General features: G+C 34.6%; 1 protein-coding gene across 2 annotated transcripts in view; it reads left to right on the top strand.

Annotated features, from left to right (window-relative positions):
* The window catches only part of DYNC2H1 (dynein cytoplasmic 2 heavy chain 1), a 143509-nt gene that overhangs the window by 26638 nt on the left and 99573 nt on the right, over positions 1–17298 (top strand). Inside the window, exons 34-53 of one of the 2 annotated variants that reach the window (XM_058045066.1) lie at positions 267–449; positions 587–810; positions 1441–1556; positions 2369–2568; positions 3224–3488; positions 3821–4028; positions 4421–4550; positions 5459–5614; positions 6235–6494; positions 7293–7539; positions 8241–8392; positions 8887–9031; positions 10292–10394; positions 11625–11771; positions 11892–12016; positions 13190–13438; positions 14255–14363; positions 15350–15463; positions 16287–16429; positions 17147–17228. In XM_058045066.1, the coding sequence (XP_057901049.1) occupies positions 267–449; positions 587–810; positions 1441–1556; positions 2369–2568; positions 3224–3488; positions 3821–4028; positions 4421–4550; positions 5459–5614; positions 6235–6494; positions 7293–7539; positions 8241–8392; positions 8887–9031; positions 10292–10394; positions 11625–11771; positions 11892–12016; positions 13190–13438; positions 14255–14363; positions 15350–15463; positions 16287–16429; positions 17147–17228 (3358 nt within the window). Of the gene's footprint in view, positions 1–266; positions 450–586; positions 811–1440; positions 1557–2368; positions 2569–3223; positions 3489–3820; positions 4029–4420; positions 4551–5458; positions 5615–6234; positions 6495–7292; positions 7540–8240; positions 8393–8886; positions 9032–10291; positions 10395–11603; positions 11772–11891; positions 12017–13189; positions 13439–14254; positions 14364–15349; positions 15464–16286; positions 16430–17146; positions 17229–17298 lie in introns of both variants that reach the window. The other variant, XM_058045065.1, reaches the window with a different exon arrangement.

The following is a 17298-nucleotide window of genomic DNA, read 5'->3' as shown; positions in this document are numbered from 1 at the left end:
AGCAATATTATTTTCCATAAATAATATTAAAATTATAATATTAATTGTTATTGTTGTTGTTATTATTATTAGTAGTAGTACTTGTTGTAGTTGTAGTAGTAGTAGCTTTATTGAAATTATTATGGAAATTATTCTAAATAGTTTGTCAGTTGCCATTAGAAATTTTCAGTGGATATTTTCAGGGACCTGCTTTTTAGTGGATGGGAAGACATTCTTTTATATTTTCTTTTTATTTGAATTTTGACAACATTCTTTTCAATTTCAAGGGCATCGATGTGAAGTCAATGGGACGCATATTTGTGGGCTTAGTGAAGTGTGGTGCCTGGGGATGTTTTGATGAATTCAATAGGCTTGAGGAAGCTGTATTGTCTGCAGTATCCATGCAGGTTCAGACTATTCAACATGCATTGAAGAAACACAGTCCTGTATGTGAGATGCTTGGCAAAAAGGTACAGCAAATCTTAATTATCTTGTTCACATCGGCCACATTTAAAAACTGACTACTGTAACTAAACATGGTCCACCCAGCATTTCTCAGTGCTGTTTCATCTGACAGCATATCATTACAATGCACTTCTAATGCTAGGTTGAAATGGATCCGAATTCTGGAATTTTTATCACGCTGAATCCTGCTGGAAAAGGTTATGGAGGAAGACAAAAGCTGCCCGATAACCTCAAGCAACTTTTCAGGCCAGTTGCCATGACTCATCCAGACAATGAACTCATTGCAGAAGTTATATTGTATTCAGAAGGCTTTAAGGATGCTAAAATACTGGGTAGAAAATTAGTGGCTATTTTTAATCTAGCAAGGTAAGCTTTCCCCCCCCCACCTCTCCCTTCCTTAGTAAAGTTACCTTTGTAACTTTCTTCCTTTGTAGATCTTAAATCTAAGTGGTTTACCATGCAAATCTCTGTACAGATACTTGTCCTGGTTTGAAAAGGAAGTGGGTTTTTTGGGATGCTGTGGTCATCAGTATTTTAACTTTATAAGTTAAAATACTGCAATATATTGGGAGGTTGAGATGTGAAAATATCTTCAGTTCAGTTACAATCTCAAGGGAGCAAATTACTGCTTTCCTAGTATCTCACTAAATATAAATGTGAGGATATGAATGCTGACAAGCATTGTGTTGTATTGAACTCTAAAAACTGTTGAAATGCAAGTGCCTGTTTGGTTAAAACTATGTGCATTAGAGAGTACAAAGATCAGAAGTTATAGTGAATGCTGTTAGGGCCAGTAATAAGTACGTTGAATATAACCCCTCTTAAAATTCCAGAGTGTCATTGCTGTATTTCTGAGATGCATTTCAGATGGAAGTACAAATATGTGACAGTTTCTTTTTTGATCAAACCTGTATTATAAGTGTGTTCATTCACCAACCCAAAATTTCAGCTGTTGTCACCTAGAGCTTATTGCAATATTGTTATGTTTAAATTCAGGGAGCTTCTGACACCACAGCAGCACTATGATTGGGGTTTACGAGCACTGAAGACTGTTTTGAGAGGCTGTGGCACTCTTCTTCATCAGCTGAAGAAAAGTGATGCAAAGCAAGAAGGTAAGACTGACCATACCTAATTTTGATTCTCTGGAATCATATACAATTATAATTCACTTGAGCTTTCTTGTTCACTGGAGTTTTATAAAGCCATGGCTTGTATCTCTAGGTAATTTAGGAAAGAAAAAAATATCTATGAAAGCCCACCTTCACCAGGAGATCACAAAAGATTTGTTGTATTCTAGATTGAGCTTTTATGTGATGATAAGAACATAGATTACAGGGCTACATTTGAGAATCATTTTAAATGATTCTCAAACTCTTGTTTTCACTTGTCTCAGGACAGGAAAGTTGATCTTCTGATACTGTCAGTATTCATTAGTTATCAGACCATTTTGTCTCTGAGTTTTCACAGAGTTATCACATGGCACTAGATTCAGATTGTGAACAGACAAATATAAGGATAGGTAGAAATGATAGAAATATATTGGCCTAGACTGAGTCGCTGCATTTTTAAAAGATTTTTTAAGTTATCGTTTAGATATTAAATGAGAGGGAATTAAAGAGTGTGGAATGGATGAGCATTTCACATCTTTAGAAGACAGCTACTGCTTTCTATTTGCTTAACAAGCATGTATCTGAAAGTTTACAGATTTTGACATAACAAATGGTTTGCATCTGACCAGCATCATAGCCACCTCATATCTGTATAGAATGCATTTCTGGACATATATTGTACTTACAATACCTGACTTGCAAGTAGAATGGTATATGAACTGGAATTCTGAAATCTATCCTCCAATTCTACTTTCAATGTATGAGCAGTGTTGACACAGCTTAAACTGATCTGTTTTCTTTGTTTTTCTTTCCAGTTAATGAAAGTCACATAGTGGTTCAAGCTTTGCGACTGAACACCACATCAAAGCTTACATTTGCAGACTGCACTCGTTTTGATGAGCTGGTTAAAGATGTATTTCCTGGCACTGATTCTAAAGATGTGGAATATGCTGAGTTAACTGCAGCTTTACAACAAGTCTTTGAGGAGGCAAACTTGGAAATTATAAGCACACAGGTAAACATCAACTACAGCAACAAAACAATATTATTTTGATTCATATTACATTCATTTAACAAGTTTCTGGGTTTTTTTTAAAAACTCTTTATAAAAAAGTGAGAATAACTGGTTGTTAGATTCTATTTACATGTATACAAAAAATTACATGTGTGTTCGAAGCACTGTAGATCAGTTATGTAATTCAAAGAAAAACAGTGAAAGGAAAATCAAGATGTGAACATGTGACACACAGTTTCATTCAAGCCAGGTACAAATGCCAATGAATATTTTGGACAATGAAAGAATGAAATATGTGAATATTTGATTTTCACAAGCAGTTCTCTGCCTCGTTTTTATTTTTTGTAGAACTGGATGAAGTTTTGTGACTGAAGATTTGTTAAATTCTCATTAAAAATATGCTGGAAGATAGCTTTTGTATCTTCCAGCATATTTTTATGTTAGCAATTTAGTGAAATGCTCCTAACATGTAAAATAAATTTCTTCATAAACCATAGTATCATAATTCTAAATATATCTGCTATTATCTATTATTAAAAAACCCCAAAATTATAGAAAGTATCTGCATGCAAAGTAAATCTCAGAAATTCTGTAAAGGAACATGTTTCATTCAGCTTTATAGTTTCACATAGCCATTATCTCTTTCATTGTCTAGATCAAGAAGGCCTTGGAGTTATATGAACAACTGCGTCAAAGAATGGGTGTAGTTATCGTAGGCCCCAGTGGTGGAGGTAAATCGACGCTCTGGCGGATGTTGAAGGCAGCCCTTGGTAAAACTGGCAGAGTGGTGAAGCAGTACACAATGAATCCCAAAGCCATGCCCCGGCATCAGCTGCTGGGCCGCATTGACATGGATACCAGGGAGTGGTCTGACGGAGTGCTTACAAACAGTGCTCGGCAAGTGGTGCGAGAGCCCCGAGGTATGTCTGAGAGGGGCTGGTGGGTGTTAGACTGAAATTACTGAAATCGTTCCTTTTCAAGTACTTCTTCATGTTGGGGTATTGTTTGTGGATAGCATAAGGCAAGGAAAACTTCTAGTAACAATTGTAGCCAAATGCCTCAGTACATTCTTTGCAAATTTTGTTATAAGAAAACAAAATAGGCAGCAGAAGGTAAAGCATGTGAGGAGTATCTTCATAGAAACGTGAGTCGTAATGAAGAAAGAATAATAAATAACATTAAGATAGCAAGCGGTGATATTTTTGAACTGGTTTTCTTGGGTTTGATATTTTATTTTTCTGTCTGGAAATAGATGTTACTTCATGGATAATTTGTGATGGTGATATTGATCCTGAATGGATTGAATCTTTGAATTCTGTTTTGGATGACAACAAATTGTTGACTATGCCCAGTGGAGAAAGAATTCAGTTTGGTTCAAATGTCAACTTTATATTTGAAACTCACGACCTTAGCTGTGCTTCTCCTGCTACAATATCTCGAATGGGAATGATCTTTCTCAGGTAAGCCAGAAGAGCATTCCATACTTTTAAAGTGAGCAAATATGTACTACTTTTCTTGAAAGGTATGCTCAAGTGAAGGGAGCATCTGATTAGTTGCTTACATTTAGGAAGTAAATCACTGGGGAAGTTTCTTTAGGTTGCGTATCCCTTCTGTGGTGTTTGTTATAAACTTTTGACTGAAATATCTCTATAGATTTTTTCTAAAATCTATAGATTTTTTCTAAAAGACACTTTAAATTCTTCACTGGAGAGCCCAATATTATTTAAATATTGGTTAGAAATTATTAAAGTATTTTAATAGACTTTTTCTGGAATTTTGTTGTTCTTTTAAAACAATCTATCTAAAGACATTGGTCTTGTATTTATCTGAATCTTGCTTTGTTTTGACTTAGTGATGAAGATACAGATCTTAATGCTCTAATAAAGTCTTGGATAAGAAGTCAGCCTGAAGAATATAGATGCAACCTTGAAAATTGGATTGGAGACTATTTTGAAAAGGCTTTAAACTGGGTTGTAAAGAAGGTTAGTAAATGAATACTTAATCAAATTTCAGCTTCTGTTAAGTATGATTCATTTTTCTAGTTTAGCACTAAATGGATCATTCAGATTAATTTTTGAACTGTAATTAAAAAAAAAATCTCAGCACTTTTTAGATAGAATTATAGAATTGTAGAATATCCTGAGTTGGAAGGGACCCACAAGGATCACTGGAGTCCAATTCCTGGCCCTGCACAGGACCACCCCAAGAATCAAACCATGCACCTGCAAGCATTGTCCAAACCCTTCTTGTACTCTGGCAGGCTTGGTGCTGTGACCACATTAATTCTGCTTCCCAGACTTTCCTTCTGGAGGAGTTGAATTTGCATTGATCAAGTAGCTTATGTGCTGAAAATATTTTTTAGGAGACTTCCCCACTGCTATGGCCAGTGTGCTAGTGTTTAACAGATGTGCATTATCTCCTCATGGGGAACATACATGGTCCTGTTGTGTTCTTCTAATTATTTTTCCTCCTAGTTCTTTTACCCATGGCATTTTTTTGACTTTTAAAGTACCAAAGTAAAAGCCATGGCATTGTTCCTGAGGCTGCAAATTCCCTTTGGTGCCAAAGAGAAAAATCCATAAATAATCTGTTCAAAAGGAAGATTTCCAGTGTACAGTTATGTTTATTCTTTATAGATTCTCAAAATCTGTGAGGAAAGTTCTGATTGCTTATCCTAAATTACATTAACTCATAGTCTGGAATTAAAACCACTATATCATTGTTTAGAAATAATTTAATGTCAAGGGAATTTTCTAGAACAATAGCAGTGTTGAGATCTTACCTCATTTGCATAAATGTCAAAAAGCAGTGAGTAACAAAAGCATGCTAGCAATACATCACATTTGTATTGAGGAATATATTTACATCTACTATAAATTTCAATTTACAGAATGACTTTGTAGTGGAAACAAGTTTAGTTGGAACTGTGATGAATGGGCTGTCTCATCTTCATGGGAGCACTGATCGTGGACAGTTTATTATTAACTTGTTACGTGGTCTTGGTGGCAATCTCAACATGAAATCACGACAGGAATTTGCAAAAGAGGTAATCTCGGTGCTCTAATTTGATTTTGATTTGTGTAATCTGTAGGGAAAAAGCTGAGAAGTGAAGGAATGTTTTATGTGTCTCTGATACATTGCAACCATCCTAGATAGCAATCCTTTGGTCCTGCACCAAGAGACAGTGAAATACCTTTGTCCATACTGCTTAGTTCTAGGACTCACTGCAGCAGACTGTGTTTGTCTATATGTATTGTATATGTAATTCAGATTTATTTTTGTGAGTTTTTTTTCTGTTCAGAATACTTGAAATAGAAACAGGACTCTACCTCCTCCTCATCAGGGACATATTCTTAGGTATTCTTCTTATTAGGATGCCTAATATAAAAAAGAATTAAAGCTTTTCTAAATACAATTTATTTTAATTTTCTTATATTATGAAAAGTGGAAGAGTAATATATTATTGTTTAGTTAAGGACTTAATCATAAAGTATATGCATGATATTAATTAATTCTCAAAGGCAGTCTCAAACTATCAAATCGAAGAATTATATGTTTGATTTTACGTAAATATTCTTTGAACATTCTTTAGACTAGCTTGAAATGGTAGATCTTGTTGTTAGGAATCTGGATTTAACTGAAACTTTGTTTTTATTTTTTTTAAAGATCTTCAGTTGGGCACAAGCGTCTCCTCCTGATCCGAGGAAGCCCCTGGACACATATTATGACACTGACACTGGAGAGCTAATGCTGTATCAGCTGAAAAAACCTGAAAACTTAACAGCTGATGACTTCAGTAATCACCAAACACTTCCTGTCATCCAGACCCCTGACATGCAGAGAGGTTTAGATTACTTTAAACCGTGGCTAGATATTAATAATAAGCAGCCATTTCTTCTTGTTGGTCCTGAAGGATGCGGAAAGGGGTAAAAATAATTTCTACTTTAAGTAAAATATACTTCCAGTTGTTTGACAGAATCTGTAGGTTTTTTATAATGCTTTTATCATATGACTTTCTGATAGAATATGACTGGTTTAGGTCATTAATTAAAAAAACCTTATGTAGTGCAAGTAAGTAAATTATGAAGCTCTACAGAGACATTTCATAGTGTCACACTGCATCCAAGATATCTGAATGTAGCTTGTAGATATGAAACAGGATCTTTGGAAAACCAACTCTCATGGAGCACCAGCTTAGAGGCACATGAGATCCAGTCTCGTTTCAAGAGGCTCTAGATGCCATGTGCAGGCAACTCAATTTAGCATGTCCTGTTGCCTTTGTTAGATTCCTTATTTAGATGGTTTGAGTTACTAAACCAAGGTATTGAATTACCTATTTGTTTTGTGTAGCTGTATACACTACACTTCCATTGAATTTTGTGAATGGAAAATGTTAACAGTTTTAAAGGCAAGAATCCTGAATTCAGCAAACTTCATGTTCCACCTCTTCCATGAATATAGGATGTAGTATATGCATGTTAATTCAAAAACTCTAAAATATCTTTGAATACACAGCATTTTAATTTATTTATGCCTAAATGTATGTACCTGTTTGGTTTTCTAGGATGCTGCTTCTATTGAATTCAGCAAACTTCATGTTCCACCTCTTCCATGAATATAGGATGTAGTATATGCATGTTAATTCAAAAACTATAAAATATCTTTGAATACACAGCATTTTAATTTATTTATGCCTAAATGTATGTACCTGTTTGGTTTTCTAGGATGCTGCTTCACTATGCATTTTCTCAGCTCCGCTCCACTCAGATTGCCACTGTTCACTGCAGTGCACAGACTACTTCTCAACATCTTCTACAGAAATTAAGTCAGACTTGCATTGTAATCAGCACAAACACTGGGCGAGTGTACAGACCAAAGGACTGTGAAAGGCTTGTTTTGTACTTAAAAGACATAAATCTACCCAAACCTGATAAATGGGGAACAAGTACTCTCGTGGCTTTTCTGCAGCAGGTGAATACTTATTTCTGTTATTTATAAAGAGACTCAAGTATACTGGATATAATTTAGCATATGTAGTAAATACCTACGTTGATTAATTTCAGTGTTAAAATACTTCATCCTGTATTGGCATTGGTTTTGTTTGTGCTTTAGTAGACTGTGTAGGTGTCAGCCAGAAATAAGATACCATTTTTGTTTGGCTGATATTTATAAACAAATAAAGGCAGCACTCATCTCAATGAGTTACAGTGCAGTAGACATATGAATGATAAGAAGATTACCAGGAGCAGTCAGCATGGATTCACCAGGGACAAGTAGTGCTTGATGAGGGGAAGAGAGTGAATATAGTCTACCTGGACTTCACTGAGACCATTGATGCTGTCTCCCAAAAGATTCTCACAAGAAAAGCTGTTGATACAGGCTACATAAGCACATAGTGAGGTGGGTTGGAAGCTGGCTAAAGAGCCAGGCCCAAAGGGTGATTGTCAGTGGTACAGAGTCTATTTGGAAGCTGTGATCTGTTTTAACATCTTCATTAATGATAGGGAAATGGAGTCCTGCAAATGTGCAGATGACAAAATTATAAGGAGTAAGATGCCTCAGGCAGTTAAGAAAGCATAAATAATGGTATATTTCTCACTTTTTATTATATTTTATATTGTATGATACTCTGTTGACTTTCCTTTAATGAAGTATTTATTTGATTATTAAAGGTTCTTACATATCAAGGATTTTATGATGAAAATCTGGAATGGGTTGGTTTAGAAAACATCCAAATTGTGGCTTCCATGTCAGCTGGAGGAACGTTAGGAAGACATAAACTTACCTCCAGATTTACCTCTATTGTTCGTCTCTGTGCAATTGAGTAAGTACATGTAAATTAATCAAACTCTCAGAACTCAGATTCAGCCTCTCTTTATAAGGACGTCTTGTCAATTTAGTCTTTACAAAGATGTGGCTCTTCCAGTCTTTCATTTTTTCTCACAGTTTGTGATTGTCAGATTTGGTGCTATTTGGTGCCTCAGAGTCCAACTGCAGGTGCCTATTGGTAGTGAAGTGTTTGAAAGATGTTTCCTGTTGGATAATTTTGCTTGCAGTAAACTACTTTCTGCAGCTTTATGTTAAGGTGGTATTTGGTTATAAAGTTAGAGAAATTGAAGTTTATTTATTTTAGTGTGACCATATCAACAGATGTACTTAGAAAATTTCATTGAGTGGCCTAATTCAATAAAATTATGATTTTTCTTAGCTGCTGGATGGAAATGCTATTCAATGAAATTTTTCAGTAATTATATAAGTTTAACTCAGTTTTAATTACTCAGAAAAAGTCCATAATGACTAGGTTTTTTCCCTTTTTAGCTATCCAGAAAGAGAACAATTGCAAACTATTTATAGTGCCTACTTGGAACCTGTACTACAGAAAAACCTAAAGAATCACCCTGTTTGGGGTTCTTTACCAAAAATACATCAGCTAGCAGGATCTATGGTTCAGATCTATCAACAGGTATGGAAACCTTTTTTTTTTTTCAAGGAGATGGAGAGTTCAGATATTTTATTACAAATAATAAGCTTTTGATATTAACATGCAAGTAAAAAGTTTTATCAGTATTAAAATCTAAGTTTATATCTTTTTAATAAAGCTGATATCAATTTTGGAACTTCTTATTTTCAGAAAATCTTAGGTATTAGAAGCAAGCAGAGTAAGCAATAAGTGCTGTTGCTTTCCCACAGATTCGTTTTAGGATTTTGGCTCGCATCTTAACACTTCTGTACTTTTAGTTTCTGATTTATAAAATGTGGCTAGTAGTGTTTTAGTACTTAATGGATGAGGAGACAGTCAGTGCCACAGATGATTGTGTGTCGAGTTGTTACGGATGCTGTTATGAACACAGAAGGAGATATGAGGGTGGCATCCTTTACAAACATCAAGGACTACCTATTACAATGGTACACTGTTAAAAGCAGGTGTTTACAACTGGACACAAATTCATTTTAGCCTCCCACTTGAAATTTTACGAACTTTTGTCTAGCAAAATGCTTAACTGCTTGTTTTTCTTAATCAGTACATAGCCTTACTGGGGAAGGTGCTGTGTGGTGCTGCTGTAGAATGTATGAACATCCCCATCCAGGCAGAAGCATGATATAGACAGACTTGATCCTTTTGACTATGATGTGGGCTCTGTCACTGGCTGGCATTCACCTCCTAGCAGGAGTTTCATGACATTATTGATGTATTCCAATGACATTATTGATGTATTCCAAGAAATATGAGTTGAAGTCTCATTACACTGTGATCAAATAACTGATGAAAGCAGTTATTCCTTGAATTAAAGATGTACTTAGAATATCCTCGAATATCCTCTCTGGGAGAAGAGTAAGTATGAAGTATTTTGTAGTGAGAAAATATTACTAATTTAGGTAGGTTTAAGTGAGAAAATGTTAATAATTTAGGTAGGTTTTTATTACATTTCAGTATTGCCTTTATGTTTCATATTTGGTATTGTTTAAAAAAATTATGTATTTTGTCTAATAATACTGCACTAACAGTCCTAGGTGAGATGTGCAGTTGTTTCCATCACAAAATGGTACAGAAAAAATGTTCTGAGGAAAATCTTTCGTGGTCAGAAAACAAGATTTAAACAAGGAGTACATTCATAGAATATCTAAATGTTCACCAACTAGAAAACTAATCTATCTGGTACCTTAGAAAACTACTTTAAATTTTACAATATCATTTTTTCCTTTCCTTAACTCCCATTTTTAGGTACGAGCAAAATTCACAGTTGATGATCACAGTCATTACCTTTTTACACCATGTATTCTTACTCAGTGGGTTCTTGGTTTATTCAGATATGATTTAGAAGGTGGTAAGTCACTTGTTTGGTTTTCATTAATAAAGTAGTTCTAAAATGGGCTAGATTATCATTGATGTCAGTCTTACTGTTGGCTCCACATTGATCTTTTTAAACTGTGAACTGTCTGTAACTCAATGGAGGGAAAAAATGCCTGACAGTTCATTCCATAATATAAGAGTAAACAAGTCAAAAAAAAATACAACAATGTTTTAAAATACGTGTGAGAGCTATTTATGGTTTAAGGGAAGTTAATGGTTTGGGACTGCATTCCTACTATGGGAATTTGAACTGTGCCCCCTACTCTTCACTGTTTTGTTCTGTGGTTTTTTGTGTTTTGTGTTGAGGTTTTTTTGAGCATATGTGTTGTTTTCTGTGTTCCCAGAGCCTTGCCTCATGCTTGTCCTGCTGTACCTGGTTGTATAAACCTGGTTTATACACATACTTCATAGGCTGCTTTCTAATCTTGTTTTTGTCTCTGAAATTGGTATTATTACTACATCACAAGAAATTACTCATTATGTTTTAGCTCTTACATTCATTAGAAGGTTGCACATAGGGCTGCTTAAAGAGGATAAAAGTGATAAGAATGCTGTGCTCCCTTTCCATTTATTTTCTGGGATCATGAGATGGTAAATGCAGCTTGAATGATGTCAGAAAAGCTGTACTGACAATCAATGGATGGGTAATCTTAGCTGATTTAAGGACTTCTTAGTTGTATCTAACATTGACATGTGCCTGTGCTTTTCCAGTAATGAAGGCTTGTTATTTACTCACCTTCCTTTTGTGAGGAGTATTTAAGATTTGGAGTCTCTATTGGCATTTTCTAATACAGACTGTTTTGGGTATTTACTATTATTTTAGTATTTGTTATCAGTCTTTCTCTTCATTTTAAAAATGTCTTCTGGCTTTTCTTGGTTTCATTGCCTGGAAAATTGACTTTTAATTTTAACTTTGAGTGCAACACCTTGTTCAGTTTTGTTAAAAGCTGACACTTGTTTTAATAGAGAGAACTTGTTTTAATAGAATATATTTCATTTTATCTTGTAACGATCCATAAAGAAATTATTAAAAAGCACTTCATAATATTTACTTTTTCTCTTATTTCTTCCTTACCGATGCTCTCCTCCTGGTATGTAATAATTTTCAATTTCATATTTTAAAGTAGAAAATTGAAAATCTATTATAAATATATGAAATTAATTCTCTCATTAAATTTTGTAGGTTCATTGATACACACTGCAGACTTTGTATTGGAAGTTCTTGCTTATGAGGCACGCTGCTTGTTTCGTGACAGAATTGTTGGCACAAAAGAACTTCAAATATTTGATAACATTTTGACCAATGTGTTTCAAGATGATTGGGGCTCAAATGTTCTGGAAAATATGGCAGGTAAGCCATTTGAAGCATACCACACAAACCTGAAATATTTGTTTAGGAAATGCCTAGTCAAGTTAGATAGCGTATGAGTTGAACATCTGAAGTTTCAAAAGTTTCCTTTTTTTCCCACAGATACCTTTTATGTAACTTGGGGAGCTTGTCAAGAGGCATTCATCACACCGGGCCAGGCACTACCACCACATGGGAGGCCACTTGGCAGACTAAACTCAACCGACCTGAAAGATGTTATTCAAAAAGTGAGGCGTGATTAAAGAATATACACAGCAATGATTCTAGACAGTTTTGCCTAAGAGTAGCATGCAAGCAACAAGGCTTATGGTGGGGGCTGCTTCCTGTTCAAGGAATCACTTATTGCATTTGATGAAGGGAAGACTTGTGGTGTTATGTGGCAGGCAGTAGGAAGTATGTAGCAAGGTTAGGTTGACGAAAGGACATCAGTTGTCTTTCCTGCTGATTTACCAACATTTGATGGTTTGATGAACCAACATTTTGATTCAAAGTTTGATGAACCAACATTTTGAGAAACATTTATGTCCATATATATTTGTGTATTTTTTGAGTACCTAAGTGTTTTACTAAATGATTTCTTTATGGATTTGCAGTATGGTCACATAATTTTTGTTTGAAGAACTGCTGGAGATTTGGCATGCTTTTAAGCAGTTAAAGTACAAAAAAGTGAGCTTGATGAGGAAATGCAAACATTTTAACTCCTCTACGCTATCTGATTTTTAGGATGAGAGTTTTGAGATTGTCACCCTTAGTCGTAGTGTTTGATGGCCTGTAGATGGGAATCTACCACCTCTCCTTAAGTGCCAACTTGTGACCAATACACTATATGGGAAATTATGAAATTCAATAGCCTCAGTAAGCAGGGAGTTTGTTGGTTTTGGTGGTTTTTTTCCCTGACTGCAGGATACATTGGGCTTCAAAGATGAGGTTTTAATGAGTATAACAAGGTCGTAATTTAATCATAGGATCTGCTGTTGTGTGTCTTTCACTAGGAACTTCCATAATAAGCAATTATGCAGCAATTAGATGCCTAAAACACTCTCCTGAGTTATTAATTAATCTGTAGTCAGAAACACAGCTCAGACTTCGTTCTGGTCCATTATTCAATTTTAATTAGTTCAGTGGTAGATTCCTATTTCAATATATCAAAGACTTCCAAGGTGTTCTGGTGCTGGGCGTAGTGTGATATGTTAATTTTTGATATATTTATTACTCATAAAGGGTATGTGATGTTTCTAAATTCTGTGAAAAAAAAAAAATCTTGAATGAAGCCCAATGTGGTCTCTTAAGCTTTTAAGCCTTTCTTTTCTAGACGTTAAAAAGTTGGATGTTTGCATATCTCTCTGCTTATATTTATTATTAGTGATCACATTTTTTTCCTCTTTTTTTTTTTTAAATAGGGTATAATTCATTATGGACGGGACAAAAAAGAGATAGATATTTTACTGTTCCATGAAGTCCTCAGTTATATGTCCAAAGTGGACAGAGTGCTGAGTTTTCCTGGAGGATCACTTCTTTTAGCAGGACGGAGTGGTGTAGGTCGTCGGACAGTTACCTCTTTAGTCAGTCATATGCATGGAGCTGTGCTGATTACTCCCAAAATTTCCAGAGGTTATCAGCTGAAGCAGTTCAAAACTGATCTTAAATATGTAAGTCACTCAGTTTGATCTATTTTCTAATGCTGTAGGTGTATGTTAAAGAAAAAAAAAAAGAATGTGGGAATTTTGAAGGACACCAAAGATTGTGGAAAAGAGATATTTTAAGAGAAGAAGAACGATAGTCTAAATGAAACAAGTAATTTTTTTAGAAGTTCTCACTCTAGATGCGGATACTGTTCTTTAGAGTAACTAACTGAAAATCCTCTTTTTGGAATACCAGAGCTCTTTTTGATTGTTGTAGAACTTAGAAATTTGAAGTTTATGTGAATATTTATGGGACAGGCTTTTTCATATATATATTTTCAGGTTGGTATTTACTTTTATTTTCTGTCTCTACTATGATCTTCCAGTTAACAGTAGTTAAATAAAATGAAATTTTAGTGATTGGCGAAAGTATACATATTGTTTAAAACCAGATGCAAGCCTTGAATCAAGAGTTTCTCATTACCTTCAGCTATCCTAAAGAAAATTCTAGATCTTTGCCTATACAAAAGAGTGATACAATTCTATCATTGAGTAATATACAAAAATATACTTTATGAAAGAGCCTGGTTTTAATTATTTTTTCATTACTAAGCTGTATATCTAGGTAAAATGTTCCTTATATTTGATATCCCTTTTAACTGAATCACCTGGAAATCTTTTGTAAATATATAATAGTGTAGATGCTGTGGAGAAAATATGTCTGTAATATCTAGTCAAGGAAAGATTATGATCCATGCCAGTCCCTTCTAACTCAGGATATTATATGATTATCATTCTCTTCTGGACCATACACTGAGGTTTAAATGTCTTCCCTGCTTCTAGGTGATGGAGCTTGCAGGCATTGAAGCCCAGCAGGTGGTATTGCTGCTGGAAGATTATCAGTTTGTTCATTCCACTTTCCTGGAGATGGTCAACAGTTTACTGTCCTCAGGTGAGTCAAGTCCAAAGAGTGTATGGTACTACTTTTACCACACAGACTTAGCTCAACGAGGCAGAATTAGAGAATGTTTTCTAACTTTATGTCTCTGTCAGAAGTTTTAGATAGCTTTCTGTGCTGTTTTCATTAGAGTGCTTGTATGTAAGAACCTGATTCAAGGTCCACTTAGTTGTCCTTTAATTTACCCTACAGTACAGTGCTTTCAGTTCCTCTAATGCATTTCAAAGGAGTTCTTGATAACAGCATAACAGCAGAATGAAAATGCATTCTACTCTTCTGCTTCCCTTTTATAATAAAACTCAAAACTGAGAGGTTTCCAATGCTTTACTAGATTGTATAGACTGAGTTCTTTTACTAAAGTCACCAGCAAAGCTCACTTTTCTGAAGGTAGTGGGATGATAAGCAACAATAACAAATAACAAAAGTGACTTTATTTTAGTGTCCAGCTTTGTTCCTGGATCAACGAGAAGATCACTGAAGACTGAGTCAAAGTTACTAAATTGTTTTTTTGGAACTGCGGTAGTTTAAGAGCTGATTAATAAGAGCACCAGATTTTCCTGTCTCTCAGGTGCTACCTCAGATCTACCCCAAATCTTGATTATCCAGTGTTAAAACTTTACGTCTGAGAATCTGGATGACTACTCACTTTCATCTTCGTGGTGTGTGTCAGTTTGGTTTGATTTGTTTTGTATGCAGAACAGGGTCACTGTCTTTGGATAGATTTGAAAGAGCCTTTTTCAAACACATTTCAGCAATATAAACAAAGTAGACTGTTAAATAAAATCACTGTAAGTTGTTTTTTTTTTGTTTTCATGATATCATGAAAAGAATTATTAAGAAAGTGGGATAATAGTCAAGAAAGTATAGAGGTGAAAACTATGAAATTGGAATTCTCTATACAGAGGATTCAAGGGAGACCTTCAAAGCAATTTAAATAATTATAGTGTATTTTTTCTGACTCAAATTAATTTTTGAAATAGGAGAAGTTCCTGGGCTGTATAAAATAGAAGAATTAGAACCATTGCTATCTCCTCTGAAGGATCAAGCTTCGCAAGATGGATTTACAGGACCAATTTTCAACTACTTCACATACCGTATGTCAACAGAGTTATAAGTTATAATTAAATATGAAGTTTAAAAAATGATATAATAATGGACTCAAATAATTTCTAACATAGTCTTTTTATTGTGTGCAGTCTTTACTTTTAATTAGTAATCAAATAGCAGGCAGGAATAATATTTGTGGTATTTGAGATCACAGAACCCTCAGCTGAAATTTTATTTTTCTGTCTGAAATTTTGTATTGAATGTTGTACAAATGTGATGAAATCTGCTTTTGAAAGTAATTAAAAGGAAGAAAGCTTTTTTTCCCATTATTTTCTGGGTTGTATGGCTTTTATTTATATTTGGTAAGAGAGATTTCTTCTATTGATCAGTTATACCAAGAAATCACTCTGGATTCTGAGTAATTACAAGAAAATTTACAGATAGTTTTCTTAATTATTTGTGTTTCTTCCTTGGCCCAATGAGAAGATTAAATAGTTTAGAAATAAATCAAGGAATATGACTGAAAGAATACAGTCATAGCAGCCAGCCATGGAACTACTTCTGATTGGTTCTATTGGTCTACATGAATTAGAATGAGAACTAGTGCTTTCTACTTAAATACTGCCAGCTCTTCAGAATTAAAAAATGCACTGTAGTATAGATAACAAGAATTCATGGTACTTAATAAGTTTCTACTTACAAACATTCCTTTCCTAGTGTGATTTGATGTTATTGATGTTATAGGCTTTTTTTCTTTCAGAAATTGCCTTTTGATAAGTATTTTAAAAAAAGTGAATTATGTTGTATTTGCATTAAAGCTACCGTCATGTAGTCAGATTTTATTTACTAAAAATTGTTGCATTTCCTTAGGGATCCAACAAAATCTGCATGTTGTCTTGATCATGGATTCTACCAATTTAAATTTCACAATAAACTGTGAAAGTAATCCAGCACTGTATAAGAAATGTCAGGTTTTATGGATGGAAACCTGGTCAGAAGACAGTATGAAAAAGGTAAGTTGCATTAATTGTGACTTACTTAAATTAGTATCTCTAAATATAACTGAGCTCTGGTGAATAAGGTCAAGATATTTAAGGTTGTGAAGGAATAATTATCACTGTACCTATTTAATCCCTTTGTACACTTCTACAAAGATGGAAAATTCCACAGAACAGTGAAGTATTATTAGTATTGTTATTTTACCAGTGACATTATGTTTTGTTCTCTCTGTGGGCTGACTTGAGCAACATGCTGACTACTATGACTCTGATCAAACACAGCATTTAAGAACAAAATATAGATTACAAGCAAAATGTTAAAGCCAGTTGTATTTTGTTTGTGTGGCAAGTTTTTGGTGTCAGGTTGGCCTGCAGGGGTGACTTCTGTGAGAGGCTGCCAGAAGCTTCCCCCATGTCAGGTGGTGTTAAGGCCAGCTGGCTCCAAGAAGGATGTGCTACTGGCCAAGGCTGAGCCCAACAGCAGTGGTGGCAGTGCCTCTGGGATAAATATCTTCCACTTGAGAGAATAGGAAGTTATCAGTGACATGGAAAGGCAGAATTTATCTTTCTAATGCTAAAAGTATTCTGTAGATTCCTTATTCTAAGTGTATCATTTTCAGTCTTTTCAAAAGAGAAACTAGATGGAAGGTTTGTGTTTTGGATGTTTAAAAAATTTAACTCAAAATGTCATTGTTCATAATTTTCATGCAAAAAATTTTGTGGCTTTTTTAGATACCTGAAATGCTTCTGTGTGATTCAGATGAACAAGAAAAGACTGGAAAAACACATAAAGAAGTTAAGAAAAAACATTCAGGTAATGTTTAAGTACACCTACTAGTTATTATTATTAAACACTTGATCCTGTGTTGGGCGTAGGTAATAAA

The sequence above is a fragment of the Melospiza georgiana genome, chromosome 2 (assembly GCF_028018845.1).
Source record: "Melospiza georgiana isolate bMelGeo1 chromosome 2, bMelGeo1.pri, whole genome shotgun sequence".
In the NCBI taxonomy this organism is placed as follows: domain Eukaryota; kingdom Metazoa; phylum Chordata; class Aves; order Passeriformes; family Passerellidae; genus Melospiza; species Melospiza georgiana.
Note: the sequence above shows the minus strand (reverse complement) of the source record. Positions and strands in the feature narration are given on the sequence as shown.